The 17,364-nt window shown below is 39.9% G+C and overlaps 2 protein-coding genes across 2 annotated transcripts in view; both read right to left on the reverse strand.

Annotated features, from left to right (window-relative positions):
• LOC125009548 overlaps positions 1–17,364 on the reverse strand; it is a 321,026-nt gene that overhangs the window by 273,812 nt on the left and 29,850 nt on the right. The window lies entirely within an intron of this gene.
• The window catches only part of LOC125008865, a 40,736-nt gene that overhangs the window by 4,188 nt on the left and 19,184 nt on the right, over positions 1–17,364 (reverse strand). The window contains exons 3-7 of the mRNA XM_047586205.1: positions 8,392–8,730; positions 7,833–7,937; positions 6,902–7,225; positions 6,403–6,729; positions 161–484 (exon numbers count right to left, since the gene is read on the reverse strand). Of these exons, the coding sequence (XP_047442161.1) occupies positions 161–484; positions 6,403–6,729; positions 6,902–7,225; positions 7,833–7,937; positions 8,392–8,730 (1,419 nt within the window). The remainder of the gene's footprint in view (positions 1–160; positions 485–6,402; positions 6,730–6,901; positions 7,226–7,832; positions 7,938–8,391; positions 8,731–17,364) is intronic.

The raw sequence follows: 17,364 nt of genomic DNA on the forward strand, positions 1-17,364 counted from the left end.
ATGGAAAGAAAGAAAGATGGAAAGAAAGAAAGAAAACAGAAATACAGAAGATGGAGAATAAAAGGATAATAGATAGATAGATAGATAGATAGATAGATAGATAGATAGATAGATAGATAGATAGATAGATAGATAGATAGATAGATAGATAGAAACAAACCTTTCACTCTGAGCTCCACTGTTTTCCATCTCAGTATCTCTCCCTCCTTGTCGTAGACTAAACATCTGTATCCTCCTCTGTCTCCATCTGTGGGGTATTTCAGGGTCAGACTGAGGTCTCCAGTTTCCAGCAGGTCTTCATTCATCTTCGTTCTGTTTCTATAAATCTGGTTCTGTTCTTCAGGACGGTCAGAACCGTTCTTATACACATGGACCTTCCTCCAGTCTCTGTCCCACCACACCACTATAGTGTCTCCAGGCAGCTCTGTGGTTCTGAAGGACAGCTGGACAGACTCCGCCCCTGGATCCACCTCCACCTGGAGGACTGAGAGGACAACACATCACACCATCAGCTGTAGAAACAGCAGCAAGAAAGAAAGAAAGAAAGAAAGAAGATGGAGAGAAAGAAAGAAAAGAAAGGAAGAAGATGGAAAGAAAGAAAGATGGAGAGAGAGAGAGAGAAAGAAAGAAGATGGAAGGAAAGAAAGAAAGAAGATGGAAAGAAAGAAAGATGGGGAGAGAGAGAGAAAGAAAGAAAGAAGATGGAAGGAAAGAAAGAGAGAAAGAAAAGAACGAGAGAAAGAAAGAAGATGGAGAGAAAGAATGAAAGAAAGAAGATGGAGAGAAAGAAAGAAAAAAGATGGAAAGAAAGAAAGATGGGGAGAGAGAGAGAAAGAAAGAAGATGGAAGGAAAGAAAGAAAGAAAGAAGATGGAGAGAATGAAAGAAAGAAAGAAAGAAAGAAAGAAAGAAAGAAAGAAAGAAAGAAAGAAAGAAAGAAAGAAAAGATGGAAGGAAAGAAAAAAAGAAGATGGAAGAAAAGAAAGAAAGAAAGATTGTTGAATTTTAAATAAACCTTTATTGCTAATTCTTCTATTTATAATTTATTCCATTTCTTTTTCACCAACTCGAAAACCGACAAAATAAATAAAAAACAAACAAAGAAAAAGTTGTTAAAGTTCAGGACCAGAGAGTGTCCTCTAACTGAACACAGGACGTCCTGCGTTCGTCCAGTCAGCATCAGATACCTGTTTGTTGCTATGGCCCCATGTGCAATCCTGTCCGTTTATTGACAGGAGGTTTGTAAAGGGACCAACAACAGTCCTTCAGGGAGGATCCCACACCAAAAACCCAGTCCACCTGGACACCATAATCCTTTGCATCCTTTCCATAATAATTTGTCACGCCCCTGGACGTCTGATACCGACGCAAATGGTTCCCTTCCACGTCTCTGTGAGACGCTCTGGGTTCTCAATTGAGTTCAATGTAAACCCGCTCGCGGCGTTAAGAGATGCTTAGAGCAGAGGCTGCAGTCCTCCATTCACTACAATAATAACCCGTTTGAGGAGAAATATGATGCAGAAGGATTTATTCTAATGAGATCGTCAACATTTCTCAACACAAACACATCAAAGTATCACTGATAATTCAACAATAAAATAGCTTTATGTTGTGGCGTCTGATACTGACGCAAAGGGAATCCTTACACCTCCACTCCCATCAGTTTACATTGAGAAAGTGATAAATGTTTTAGAAAGACAGATTAGCTTGATTCACTAAAGTTTTGCATTTTTTTCCAGAAAAGCTTCAAACAAACAAAGGCGTCTGATTTTGGAAGCAGTTTAAGACCTTTAAAAATGGCTGCTGTGTCCTTCAGCATGCTTGCTAAATAGAGTATAGTAACAACTACACGTGGCTACTGCAGCATTAGCTATTTGATCCACCAATGATGGATTAAGTCTATTACAAACATTAAAGGAGTTGTATGTTGCAAAACAGCCAAATAGCCTCATTGTTATTATCAGTGTTGTTATGTCATGTCATTGCTTTGTTATGTGTTTGTTTGTGTCACTGAGTTCTGTCAAAATGTTTTTCCTCTTTAATTTGAAAAATGGGTGATTCAGAGGATCTTGAGTTGGAGGAAAAGCTTCAGGGGCCAACGAACTTCTTCATGATATGGAGGTAACATTATTATTTTTAAAAGATGAAACAGCTGTTACAGAGGGAACAGTCTTGTCTAATTTATTGTGGGGAGCCAATGTATTATATATGTATATATATATATATATATATATACATACATATATATATATACTGTATATATATATATATATATATATATGTATGTATATATATATATATATATGTATATACACACACATATATATATGTATATACACACACACACATATATATATATACACACACATATATACATATACATATACATATATATATATATATATATATATATATATATATATATATATATATAAATGAACTTAAGATGTTTGATAATCTTTGCTTTAATCATGGACTGTATTTAATCATGGACTGTATTTTAAGTGTTGCAGTTTTTTCTTGTTAATTGTGTATAATGAGGCACAGGGTGAACCTCAGACAAGACCAGTGCGCTGGAAAAAACGCGACAGACGGGAGATGTTATTCCTCAAAGGCCGTCATCCAGTCGAAGTACTAGTGGTTTGGCACATGGTCAGTATTCATGCTCACAACTTTTATTCACCAAAGATTTTCAGTAAGTAAATATTCAATCTGTTTTTTTCAGTGTAAACTGATCAGCATCAATGTCCAGGTGAAGGACCTAGTTGTGATGTTGCCAGTGTCGACCCAACAAAAGGTACTTTACCTACATTGATATGTTGATTTCATTTTTTAAGTTGACGTTTATAGTTGTTGTTATAGTTGAGTTAGGCAGAAGTGTAGAGGACGTTGTACCAACTACAGTGTTTAGTTCACTTTGTGGCAGGTTTCTTTATTTTTCTGTTAGTGCTTCGTCAGGAGCTCAGGTTGTTGGAGGATGGAGAAGAGGATGCAGCAGTGACTTGTTAGACGTTGTCTGAGTTTGCTGCTACTGGCTGGGAGATCAGAAACACGGAGTCCTACTAAAGTGGAAAGAGGCCAGGTCTTCTCTTATTGACAATATGTTGGCTACTCTGGATCCACAGAGTCTGTGATATTACAGTTCACACACACTTTGTCCAGCACAGCAGAGAGGCAGTAACAGGAGTCACATTATTTTGATAGTGTGACTAATCTTTGGAATGAGCCACTTATGTACATGTCACTACATCGAATGCTTTCCAAAACATTTCCATACATTTGATTAATAACAATAAGTCAGTCTTGATTGTAGTGTTTGCAGTCATTACTGTACCAACTATAGGAAGTCGTTTGTCATAGCATTTACATCAGGTATGTATACAAATGGTACAGATTTCTATATGACATTAAACTGTTATTGAAATATTTGAAGGTTCTGTCGTACACATGGAAAATCAAAGTGATCCTCATATATTTCTGTGCATAACAAAAATGCCAACCTCACTACAACAGTGTGAAGTTCATTCAACAAATGAACTGTATTCATACTACTATAACATAAAATGTATACTGTAACTATATTTTATATCCATCTATAAATGCATGGGCAGCATGCACAGGCTGTTCAGTCATAGAATTACTAAGTTTTGTCTATATTTTGAATATATTCAGAAATTGTCATTTTTGATGCTCCGGTTTCTACTCATCTACCATTGTTTGTATGGCTGCATATTTTGGTTCTGTTTGATCAAATAAAATAATTGTGAACAAGGAAAGTGTGTGACCTTCATTGCCTTCATGACCCTGAGCCAGTGGCTAAGAGACATTTTTTCTTTCTGCTGTGGTCTCAATCATGACAAAATGCCACCCGATTTGACTGTTGTCATGCCATTGGAAGGGCGTAATCCTGATGCATTTAGCCCTTCTATTCTTGATCATCAAAGATAATCCTTTAAGACAGGGGGAGGAGTTAAAGAGTTTTTTAATGACCATATTATGTAACTAGGAATATATGAATTGGTTTATGGGGCAAATTAGCTGTGAAATGGTCCTAATTTATAAGTATGACTATGTATAAGACAAAAATTAATATCTTGAATAAATTTGATCACTAAATATCCCCTAAGATATGTTTGACTGATTTCATCCAGCTTGGCCCAGAAAGACGTCTTTGGATGTAAACCTGAGACAGCCATGGCTGAGAGATGAAAATTAAACTTTGTCGTAGGACAACAGTGAAGACATCGTTTGAAAGGTCTTGACCTGGGGAGTAACATATGTCAGTATGAGAGTTGTGGGTGGGTCCTGCTCCTCAGGTGTGCCCTTTGAACCTTGTACCTGAGACACATTTGAAGGCTTACTGTTCAACAACAAAACATGCTAAAGACACAGGGTCAATGGTTTTGGAAAAATATTGACCTCTACTATGATACCTGAGGGCAAACTAATAGGTGGCGCTATTGACTAGTGTTGAAACCTTGAAAAATCCTGATTTCACCTTCTTACCAATGACAAAGATGAAATCTGATCAAACAGTTGTGCTCCCCAGGCCCTAAAGCCCATGCAAAGTTTGGTAAGATCACAGTCACAATTTTACATAATAGAGAGAATACATCAGAACTACAAATTAAATGGCGCGACAAGCTGTTGTGTATTATGATGTAATACAAAAAGTGTAGTTCCTGAATTCTTCTTAAGGGTTAGGATGTTGATATAAGGGTTCAGAAAACATATATCCACTCATTTTCAAACAGAAAGGTATATTCCCAACCTATATGTTGATATAGGTAGAGATATGCTATTAATATTATTATTAGTGCTACTTTTGGAGTGTTTTTACGTGGGAGCTTTATAACGCCGAAAAAGGGTGTGTTTAATGACATACCGTGTTCAACGTTTCAAAACGGATCTTACGAATATAAGTTTATTTCTCAGAATCGAAGGAGAAAAGATTCAAAGTGAAAGCCATAACATGAGGCTATTTTAGTGTTGAATTATCAGTGATATTTTGATCTGTTTATGTTGAGAAATGTTGACGATCTCATTAGAATAAATCCTTCAGCGTCATATTTCGCCGTGAACGGGTTATTATTGTAGTGAATGGAGGACTGCAGCCTCTGCTCTAAGCGTCTCTTACCGCCGCGAGCGGGTTTACATTGAAGTCAACTGAGAACCCAGAGCGTCTCATACAGACGTGGAATGGTACCTTTTGCGTCAGTATCAGACGTCTAGGGGCGTGACAAATCGTCGGTATATTACGCCTTGGGAAAGAGAACGGGCAACAACAACAGAGGCTTATGGGTAGTGTGGGCTTTTTTTTCGCTATCGAAAACATCAGAATAAAAGATTATTTCTCAGAATCACAGGAGGACAAATTAAAAGCGATGGCCGCAACATGAAGCTACTTTATTGTTGAATTATCAGTGACACTCGGATGTGTTTGTGATGAGAAATGTTGACGATCTCATTCAAAGAAAGGCTTAAAATAGTAAGAAAAAAACTTCCGAGCACAGTGTCCTCGATTCTCCAATCAGATTGAAGCTCGCAGCTTCATATTTCGTCGCGAACAGGTTATTATTGTAGTGAATGGAGGACTGGAGACTCTGCTCTATGCATCTCTTATCGCCGCGGGCAGGTTTACGTTGAAGTCAATTGAGAACCCAGACCTTTTGCGTTAGCAGATCAGCTGTTAAGCAGGTTCATACGGGATTGTTTATAAGAAAGCATAACTTATAGATGAACCCCAAGCCCCATATGAGCTGTCAGGATATTTTTATTTTTAAGTAGCTGAAATGATTTTAGTTATCCCTTTCACCCTTGCCTTTTTAACATTTTGAACAAAAACAGTAAACAGACCGTTTTTTCCGTTTTTTTGTTGTCTGAACCAAAAACCGAAAGCAGCTGTTAAACTCAAAATTCGTCATCATAAAGTAAATGACTCTGCTGCGAGCAGAGACACCTGCAGGTACAAACCGTTTAAAGTCCTCTTTTACAAATACCACCACTCCTTTATTCATCCTGGAGGCGTAGGACAGGATGGCGTGTCCCACCTGGTCTCCCACAGCCAGGAGAACATCCTCCACCAGCACCGACGGGTCAGCCTGAACCCGCACCCCATGCTGGATTGAGAGGGAAGGCGTCTACGAGGACGCCATCCCCGCCGAAACACGGCTAACCCTCCACCAGAACTACACCAACAACACCCTCAACTACACGAAACTACTCTGACAACAAACACAACACACTGTACAAAAAGAGAGAAAAAAGTCAGAAAAACTCACAAACTCCCAGCATGCACTCAGGCAGGAAGAAAGAAAGAAAGAAAGAAAGAAAGAAAGAAAGAAAGAAAGAAAGAAAGAAAGAAGATGGAGACAAAGAAAGAAATAGATAGATAAAAACAAACCTTTCACTCTGAGCTCCACTATTTTCCATCTCAGTATCTCTCCCTCCTTGTTGTAGACTAAACATCTGTACCATCCACTGTCTCTCTCTGTGGGGTATTTCAGGGTCAGACTGAGGTCTCCAGTTTTCAGCAGGTCTTCATTCATCTTCGTTCTGTTTCTATAAATCTGGTTCTGTTCTTCAGGACGGTCAGAGTCGTTCTCATACACATGGACCTTCCTGTTGCCTTTGTCTGTCCACTCCACTCTAGTGTCTCCAGGCAGCTCTGTGGTTCTGAAGGGCAGCTGGACAGACTCCACCCATGGATCCACCTCCGTCACCTGGAGGACTGAGAGGACAACACATCACACCATCAGCTGTAGAGACAGCAGCAAGAAAGATAGATAGATAGATAGATAGATAGATAGATAGATAGATAGATAGATAGATAGATAGATAGATAGATAGATAGATAGATAGATAGATAGATAGATAGATAGATAGATAGATAGAAAACAAACCTTTCACTCTGAGCTCCACATGTTTCTCCATCAGTATCTTTCCCTCCTTGTCGTAGACTCTACAGGTGTAGGTGTTGGTGTCTCCATCTGTGGGGTATTTCAGGGTCAGACTGAGGTCTCCAGTTTTCAGGTTTCTCTTCATCTTCGTTCTGTTTCTATAAAACTGGTTCTGTTCTTCAGGATGGTCAGAGCCGTTCTTATACACATGGACCTTCCTGGCATCTCCATCCGTCCACTCCACTCTAGCGTCTTTAGGAAGGCGAGTTGTGGTTTTGCAGGGCAGCTCGACAGACTCCACCCCTGGATCCACCACCACCTGGTATTCTGAGAGGAAAACACATCACACCATCAGCAGCAGCAGCAGCTCTGATGGTAACAGGACGTCTCTGTCCGTCCTTGTCTCTGTGTCTCATGTTGGTGAAGGACTCTCAGTGTCCAGTTTGTTGGAGGACGTGGATCAACCAGGTGACCTGAGCTCACCTGACGTCTGTCTCACCTCTGACACAAACCACTGGAAACTAGTTTGAGACTGAACACCAGTTTTCTTCTTCAGTTACCAAAGAAGAAGTCAGGAACTAATGAGGAACCAACCAGATGAATGGATGAGGAAGAACCCTAACCCTCTGCTCTGGTTCTACTGGGACTGGGAGAGACCTGGACTCATGAGCTCAGAGCTTCTAAAATCCAGCTCAGGTCCTGATTGAGGACGTCAGGAGCTTCTGGTTAGAGCTGGATTGTGTCTGTGTTTGTTCCTGATGTGTTCCTGACTCGTTCCTTGGTAACTAGTCAAAGCTCCTGGTTTGATGAAGAGTTTCTGATTCTGGAACTAAACCTGGAACTTTCTCTTCATCTCTCTGTAGCAGCTGTTTGAATCTGAACAAGGACACATGTTACCATCAGCATTATGGGTAGTCTAGTAGTAGAGACTCACCTGACATGAAGTAGTGTCGAAAATGAAACAAAAGACCCCCAATGACACCAAGAACAACAACAACCAGTAGACCCACAAGAACTTTAGGCCAGACTGGAGGTGGTTCTGTGGAGAAACATAAAGAACATCATGACCTCTGACCTCTGACCTGTATCTTCATGATCTAATCATTTAGTTTCTCTGGATGTTATTACCTTGTTCTCCACTGCTACTGTGTGACATTTAATTCTAACATAAAACTAGAGAGCAGGACTGGTTTCACTGATCTACGTGATATTGTCTGAATTAGGAACATCCTGACGTATTCTGGTAGTTTCATCACTGATTACAGAAGGTTTAATCTATTAACAGTTGTCATTGCTGTTTGGTGAATGGATCAGACTATCACTGACAGTAACATAAAAATAATAAAGGACTCAACCTCTTATTAAACATGAGACATGTGTGGACAGTGTGAGACAGAGACTGAAGGACTCTGACTTGGACCAAAGCCTTAGAGATGGAAACCCTACAAATGTCAGCTGTGTGCGATCATACAGTAAACTGGTTTGTTGCTGACCTTTGACCAGCAGCTGTAGGGCTGCCAGTCTCCGTTCGTTTCCAAACGCTCTGATGGAGCAGATGTAGGTTGCGTTGTCAGAGAGACGGGGTTTCCTCAGATTCAGGCTGAAGTCTCCAGTTGTCAGAGCGTCCGTCTTCATGGAGGTTCGGTCGCTGTAAAGATGGTTTTGGTTTTTCAGTTGATCACCTGACGTCTGACGCTGGTGGACGGTTGAAGGACTGAGGTCATAGCGGATCCACTCCACCGTGGGGAACCGAGGAACAGAAGAGTCTTGACAGGGCAACAGGACTGACTCCGCCCCCTCCAACACCTCCACAGCCAGGGTATGATGGGAAACTGTGAGGACACAAGAGACAGAATCATGAATCAGCTGGTTTAATAATAACTCTCACATGGAGGAACTGAAGCAGCTTCACATGTTTAATTCATGGTCCAGAGTTCCTGATGGACTTTGGTAAATATTTACAGATTGTTCTTCAGCTCATGGGTGACTGTCTGATATGTGATGAGACTGAACCAGAACCCTCCATCACAAATACACATTTCTATTCAACGTAACCCCAGAGACACACTGAGGACTGATGTGTGTGTTTGTGTCCTTGAGACTTCCTCTTGAGGACCAGAATGAAGTCCTGCTTGTTGGATGAGATCTGAGATGTGTCTGTGACTCCAACAATAAAACAGCTCCTGATCAACACTTTGATTTTCCACAGACCAGAAACTGTTTGGCCTTGAGTCTTTGTTTTCCTGTGAAACCACATGTTGAGGTTTGTTTCTGACCTTTGACCTGTAGATGTACGTCTGTCACTCTCCGGTCTTCTCTTCCATCACTGATGGAGCAGGTGTAGTTGCCACTGTCAGAGAGGGGGGGTTTTCTCAGAGTGAGGCTGAAGTCTCCAGTGTCCAGAGCATCAGGCGTCATCGATGTCCTCCCCCTGTAATCCTGGTTCTGACCTTCAAGTTCATCTGTTTCTCCTCGTTTGTGGATTAATTTGGTACTGAGATCGTTCCTGGTCCAAATCACTGTGGGGTTGTCCACAGGTAAAAAACCTGAATACTGACAGGGTATCAGGACAGACTCCGCCCCCTCATTCACCTCCACCACACCTGCCAGGGCATGCTGGGAAACTGAGAGGACACACAAAGACAAACAGAAATCAGCTGCATGCTGTGGGTCTGATCATCAACAGTTATTATCCTTTGGTATGTCTCTGTTTCTGGTTCTCAGTAATGTGGCATCTGGTCGAGGAAACTAGTCGTCAACATCCCCCCATGAAGAGATGAAACAACATTTTCACCTCCTGAACTCACCAGCTGACAGTTTCACTTTAAAATGCATTTTAAACATTTGTAAATGTTTCTGTCCAATGTTTCAACCAAATGCTGGTTAAAATTTGTTTTGGCGAGTGTTAATAGAAACTTACTGGCCAGTTTGGCCGGTGATACATGAGCCAATCATGTCAGTCAGAGCTGTTCTACTGTTCTCGGCCATTTGTCCCCCTGCCTACATTTCCCATGAACACTGCCGTAATGTTGCGTAATGACGTGTCAGACACTTATTGGTGCAGGAACACTACAGTCTGCAATGCAACCAGTGCGGGAAACCATGGAAACAAAGTTTCCACCAGAAAACACAAAGAAGAAGAAGAAGAATACGGAATGGACTCGGAGTGAGGATAGGGACATAGAGACGATAGGGACATGTCTCTACTAATATCCAGCCACTATTGGGTCTTCATTACCAATACAACCGCTGTCCATAGTGTTTAGTTAATGATTACAGAACACAAAGGTTTTAAAACAGTGGGCCCTCTCCCTAGAAGTCCCCCCCCTCAAAAAAAAATTTGACTAACGGTTTGGGTTTGCCCCCTTGGTTTTACGGGAAAAGAAAATTGGCGCTTTTGGCCCAAACCCGGAGGTGAGGGCTTTTCTGTCCTTGTTGGGAGAAGACAGTTTACAGCAGGATTTGGGAAAAAACCTTGTCATTCGAAAGGTCCTGAACAACTCCATCATTAAAATTTAAATACCTACACGAGGCAAAATTTTAAAAAGGGTGATCATTTTAAACTATTAGTAAAAAACACCATCTCTTTTGGGTAAAAAAACTTTCCTCCCTTTGAAACCTGGCGCTGCATCATCCCCGATTTTTTTCTGACCTCAGTAAAAAGGGTTGGTCCAGGGTTTGGTACAGAACGAAAATTGCTTTTCGGGGCTTCACATCTGCTTTCAACAAAATTTAATTGCACAGACCTGGTTAAATTAAACTTAATTTACTTGGATTTAAAGCTCCCCCCCTGTGCAACTGGGCAGGGACGCCCTGCCCAATCAGGCTGCGGGGATCTGTGAGGATCAACAACACCTCCTCCTCTTTCATCACCCTCAGCACTGACTCCCCCCACGGCTGTGTGCTGAGTGGTTGGATGCATCAGCAACAGCGATAGTTCCAGCTACAGTTGAGAGGTGGGAAACCCGGGAAACCCTGGTGCATTGAAAAAAAACCCTTTCTGCTTAAACATGAAAAAAGACGAAGGGATGATTGGGGGATTTCCCAACGGGGCAGAAAATTTTCCCCCCGGGCACTTTGGAGGATCGGGGAAAGGAAAATTTGGCTCCAGCTACAATATTTGGGACCTGAGCTGGAGAAACAACACTTCCAGTCTTGTCAGGAAGGCAAACCAGTGCCTTTATTTCCTCAGGCGGCTGAGATGTGCTGACGTTCCCTAACACTCGAATAACCCATGCTGCTTGTTGCCGTTTTATGATCATTTTTATATGTATATATATATTTTAACCTTACTTAGTTTATCTTTTTATTTATCTTGTTTAGACACTGATACTAGTATCATATACTGTTACTCATGTCTATATTATAGCTACTATGGTAACAATCCGAGATCTTTAGTGCTTAATTTAGGTCCATCTCATGTTTCTGTATGGTTGCGAATGACAAATGAAAATCCTTTAATCCCTGAAACCTTGTACCTCGGGGTTTTCCCTTTTTTTGTAATTTTTTTTGGGAAGCTTATTTTGCATGCCCCCATCATCTCTTACTTATTTGCGGGTTTGGCTAGGCTAACAAGCGGGTTTGTGATAGTTTTTATTTTGACATAGGCAGAATTAAGAGATGCCTGGTCCGGGGCAGACGGAAAAAATTTCCCCCCGGGTTCGAGTGTGGTACATTTTTCATCATCTCTAATACCTACTGGCTGCGGGCTAGGCTAATTAGTTTGGGGTTTTATTTCTGGGGCTAGGCTAATTTATCTCTTTCTGACATAGGCAGAAAAAGGGAAAAATGTCTTTTTTGGGGAGTGTAGTGGGCTTTCCCATCTCTCTATTACCTACTGCGGGCGGGCCCTAGGCTAGTTATAGCTGACCACTGGTCTGCGGGTTTGGGTTCCCAGGGGAAACCCGGCTTCAAAAGGGAGTTTTCCCTCAGATCAGGCAAAAGGGTTGAAACCATTTTTGTCCTGTGTATTAATGAATATTTGAACACCTCCTTGTTTTTGCATTATTTGCTTAAACCTAAAAACATTACAGAAAAACATAAAATTTTGGTTTTTTTTTCACCATAAACCAAATTCAAAAGAAAAACCCTAAAAACCCTAACGAAAGGTGAGGTGAGTCTCAACTGTCAGTTCTAAAAAAAAAGGGGAAGGGGCGTTCGGGGTTTCCTGTACTTTCATCCCTTGTTCACCCCAGTTTGTGTGGGGGTGCAGCGGGTCTCACTCTGAAAGGAAACTAAAAAAAAACCCCGGGAAACACCCCCAACCACACAAAAAAGGGACACAAACACACCGAAAACATTTAAAAAATTTAAAGAAAAAATGCTGCATTTTTCCCTTTTAAATTTTAACATTTGCATCAGTCATTTTTGCCTTTTTTTGTGTCAACCCCCTTTTACTTCATGTAAATAAAGTTCTTTTTAATAAATACAGGTGAAAAAGGGAATTTTTTTTTAAAAACTAGGGGAAAATTGATCGGGAATAAAGTTGACTAAAAAAAATGCAACCCAAAAACATGTTTCATTTTACACTAATAAAAAATAAAATAATAAAACGGGTCAAGTGAAAAATAAATTAAGGAAAAACTATGGATGGATAAAAAACTGGTACTTGCTAGGCATCAGTGCGTTTACATCGGGCCCTTAATGGAGCTATGCTCAAACTTTCGGGACTACAGTCCCCTTGTCCCATTTTTACATGCACGAAAAAAGGTTTTTTCAACCGGCTCTTTTAAACCTTTTTTTCGTGATGTTTTTTGGGGTTTTCCGGGGCCCACACGCCAGTCAGGGGTTTGTGGAGCATGAACACACACTTTAAATTCCGATTAAAAACTGGGGTTTCCCGTTTTAAATGCTGGAAAAAAAAATCGAATTCCAATCGCATTATTTTGGGCGTCTAAAATTGGGATAATGAGAACTCTAAATTTTAACCCGGATGAAAAACGTGTTTACATCACAAAAGTTCTCCTGTTGGGGATTTCCCCGGTGGCGCCATTTTTGGAGAAGACAGCAAAAAAAATTTAGGTTTTGGAAAAAAACCCAAATTTAAAAACCGGGCCCTTTTTTTAAAAAACATCATTAACAAGGGAAAGAGACCAAAGTCAAGGAAACTTTCAATGAAAGCAAAAAACCAACAAAAACCCAAAAAAAATTAAAAATGGAGAAAAAGCCCAAAAAAGAAAACGTAAATTGGGGAGACAGACTCCCCGGGGGAAACCCAGGACCCGTAATTTTTTCGGAGCTACGCAAGTTAAGAAAGAGAAAAAACAGAAGGGCAACTAAAAAACAAAAAACTCTGGTGAACTAGAAAGTAATAAAAAAGGGAACTGGTGGAAGAAACTGTGGACGTGGAAAAAAGGGTTTTGGGCGAAAACTGAAGACGGGGCAGCTAAAAAAGATCAGTCGCCTTTTTCTCACCAAGGGACCATTTTTAATGCAAAATGTGCGACTTGGAAAAAAAGGTCAAGGCGAAACCCAACCCATGGGGAAAACAGGGGGAATCCCGGGGGGGAGCAGAGGAGACGACCCCATAGGTTTTTGGGGATTTAAATTCAATCGGGCATCGAAAAAAGCGCACCGCGGGCTGATTCCCAAAAACCGATAGAGGGGGAAAGGGGCCCCCCCCCCCCCCCCCCCCCAGCCATAAACACCCGTTCATTGATCCCGGTAAAAGCCGCACCCTTTACACCCAAGCATGGAAACAAAAAAAAACATGGGGGACGGCCCTTTCCTATTTAAAAACCCAAGTTTTACATAACAAATACAAAAGAAGGGGAAAAAACTGGGAGAAGGAAAAAAAAACATGAAGGCCCCAGTTTTCCATATCCGGGCAAAACTGAAGGGTTTTGTGGAAACGGGACAAAGAAAATTCCCCATGTATTTTTTTCTTTTTTTCTTTGCTGTGTCCGTTTTTATAGGGGGGGACAGAGCTGAGGGGGTAAAACCCCAAAAAATGTCATGAAAGGTTAAACCTTGTTTCTTATAATGTGAAAGGTTTAAATCTTTCCATTAAGACAAAAGAAAATATTGATTTGGGTTTGGGAAAAGAAAAACTACAATGTGCAATTGCACTAATACAAAAAAATGCACCTAAAGGGAGAATGAACAAAAAAAACTGAGAAGGGAATGGTTTAAACCCAAGTTTTCCGTGCTTCTTTTATGGAAAAAAAAAGGCGGGTGTTCACCCCAAAATGAAAAAATTTTTTTCCCTTTTTTTTTGCAGAGAAAGTGATTAAAGAGACATGGGGGATATATCATGGTTTTTGGCCCAAATAGGAGAAATTACTATTTGGGATATTAACATCTACGCCCCAAATGGGGAGAATGAAATATTTTTTAAAATTTTTAAAACGCAGCTAATATAGTTTCCAGTAATGGACAAGGGTAGAAAAATTATGGCGGGGGATTTTAATAAATACAGGTGGTAAAAAAGGCCCAGGCGCCATCAGAAAAGGGGCCCAAGAAACAAAAAAATCCAAAATCCAAAATTTAATGTTATGAAAGAATTTGGGGCCTTATTGTTTCCAGGGAGACAAAATTTTATCCTAAAAAAAAAGGAAACTTTACCTTTCCCTTTTCTAAAAAACAAAAATGCGTTATTTGGAGGATAGACTTTTTCATTTTTACACAAAGTCGGGGAATTGCAGTATAGAGTCTATGGGCTATAAGTGGCCCCGCCCCCATCATACTATCTTTTAAAGTGGGCCAAACCCTTTCCTTCAGGTACGGGAAAGGATCAATGTGTGGATCCTATCAGATGAGAAGGAAATCAAAGAACTAAAGCAACTTTTAAAAAGGAATATTTTCAAAAAAAATTTGACAATGGCGACGGGCTCACCATAAAATTTGTGGGGGGGGAGGAAAAGGAAGAGGGAAAAAATAATAAAAAATAACACCCAGATTAAAAAAAATTTCGATTAAAACCCAAAAAGGAAACTAGAAAGCAAGATCAAGAGTTGGGGAGTTAGAACATAAAAAAACATCTAACAGCCCCCATCTTTGTCAGATGAGTGATTTTAGATGAATCCTAACAAATAAAGCGGGAAGGAGCTCTTCGTTTTACAAATCAAAGATATTATGAGATGGTAACAAGCAAGCGGGGTTACTGGAAATTTTCAAATGTGAAAAGCTAAAAATAATAGAATAACCCACTAAAAAAGACTTTCCCAACCCAAATTCTAATCATTTAAGCCAACAAGATAGTGGGGGCCCTTTTGGCAAAATATTAAAAAACCCTTTTTCCCGGGGACCTCAGAGTCAAAATCTCCACTGAAAACGAAAACAAAAGGAATTCTTCAAAAAACTACATTTAAACCAAACATAACAAAAAAAGGGACCCCTCTGAAATGAAAAAAACAATTTCATACAAAAATAAATTAACAATAAAAAACCCTTAAAAGAAACCCAAATCCCCACCCAAGGAGTTTAATAATATGGGAAGAAATTAAATTTAGTTTAAATCTAGGGACCTACCGGGCTGCTCCCCCCTAGACGCACAAAAGGGGCTTTTTGACCGCGTAAAAGGGGGAACTTCTTGTATCAAGCATTGGGGGGTTTTTTTGGGTTTCATTCAACATTTATAAAAGGGGTAAAAATAGTTTAAAAAAAATTTCCCAAAAATCAGGGAAACAGAGTCAATGGCTTTTTCTCAGAAAATTTTTTACCTCAAAAAAGGAGTCAGGAAAGGGAGACTGTTTTGAGTCCGCTGCTTTTTTGCTGCAAGTTTTAAAATTTTTAGCGGATAAATAAGACAAAAAAAAAAACATAAAAGGGAATAAAAATGAGGGGGACAAAAGAACATAAAACGTTGTTATTTGGGGGACGTTTTTAAAAACATTAAAAGGTGAGCCCCCACGTCTATACCCTTCAATAGACAATTTAAAAGGAAATTTGGGGAAAAAATTTTGGGGGATTAAAATAAATAAACCCCAAAAAGTCAACAGCTGTGATGTCTCGGGAAAAATTTGCCCCCGGGGAACTTAAAGATGGGGTCCACTTTAAAGGCCCGAAAGGGGGTTTTAGATACCTGTTTTTAAAATTTTATAAACCCCCGGGTTTAAAAGCTCACTATTTAAAGGCTAACTGGGGGAAAATTGTTTGATTGAGATAAAAAATTTTTTTTGGTTTAAATGGGAGTTTTTTGCCATTGACTCTGCTGGGAAGAGTAGAAGCAGCAAGAAAAAAATATATTGCCAAGAATATTGTTTTTATTCCAGTCGTTGCCCATGTGATCTCTGGAGCTTTTCTAAAAAAAAAATGGACAAAATCATATCAAAATTCTTATGGCAAAATAAAAAGGGGAAAATTAAATACAAGAAGCTTCTCAGCAAAAAGAGAAGGGGGGGGTTGAATTTCCCAAACCCTTAAAAAATTTACTATTGGGCAGCACAACTCGGGCCCCTTTTAATTATGTGGATAAACTGAAGAGAAAGATTCGATTTTGGTGGAATGGAGAAAAATGCATTTCAAAATGTGTTTTTTAATCACCCCCTTTTTTGAAAAAAGAACTTGGAAGAACTCGGGAGGGGAAACGAATGCATCGGGGGAAAAATTGAAAACTTGGTCACCCAGTACGACAGAACCTGAACTGGGGAAACTCTGTAAGGGGGCTCTAAAATAGAAAAAAAAACCCAGTTTTTTTGTACCATCTGTCATGGATTAAAGGAAATTTAAAAAATGGAACGGAAAATAGGACAAAATATATGTTGACCAAATGTTTCGGGGGACAAAACAATGAAACCCATTTACACAATTTCCCAAAAAGAATTTAATTTACCGGGCCACATGACTAATGAAAAAATTCCTACACAAAGGGGAATTACAAACAGAAAAACCGGGAATGGAAGAAAAATTTGTAAGACACCATCCTAAGTTAGGGGAAATGTTTGGTCATTTTTCAGAGGACAATAAAAAAAAGGGGTTTAAAACCCAAAAAAGTATAAAGCATTACAGCACGAATCACGGGAAATAACAATTTTGGTTATTAAAAAAAAATGGGAGCGGAAGAAAAAACCAAAATTAACAGAAAAAGAATGGGGGGGAAACCATTTAAAGAGGGACATAAACTAACAAATTTGCCCAACATGGAGGGAGTTTGTTTTGGGAAAAGTGAAGATGGGGTTACTTTTCCCACTCTTTTTTTTAAGGGGAAATACGCGATACAATAAATTCTATGGGGAGGGAGTGTGGACGGGTTGGGTAAATCCCCCCAACATTTTTGGGGATTTTGCCCAAAATTTAAAGGATTTTTGGAAGAACATTCAAAGGGAGTTTAAAACTGATTTTGTGTATTTTTTTTCCCTCGGGAAAACCAGCACTTTACTTTTTGGGTATATTTTCCTGCAATATAAAACAGATAAAAACCTACATTTTTTACTGAAAAAACCTGCTGCGGGCACCAAGAGATAATAACAGCTTCCTGGTTGAAAGCGCCCCCCCCAAACATAACGCAAGGAGAACGGGGGAAAAAA

Source organism: Mugil cephalus, chromosome 1, assembly GCF_022458985.1.
Source record: "Mugil cephalus isolate CIBA_MC_2020 chromosome 1, CIBA_Mcephalus_1.1, whole genome shotgun sequence".
NCBI classification, from domain to species: domain Eukaryota; kingdom Metazoa; phylum Chordata; class Actinopteri; order Mugiliformes; family Mugilidae; genus Mugil; species Mugil cephalus.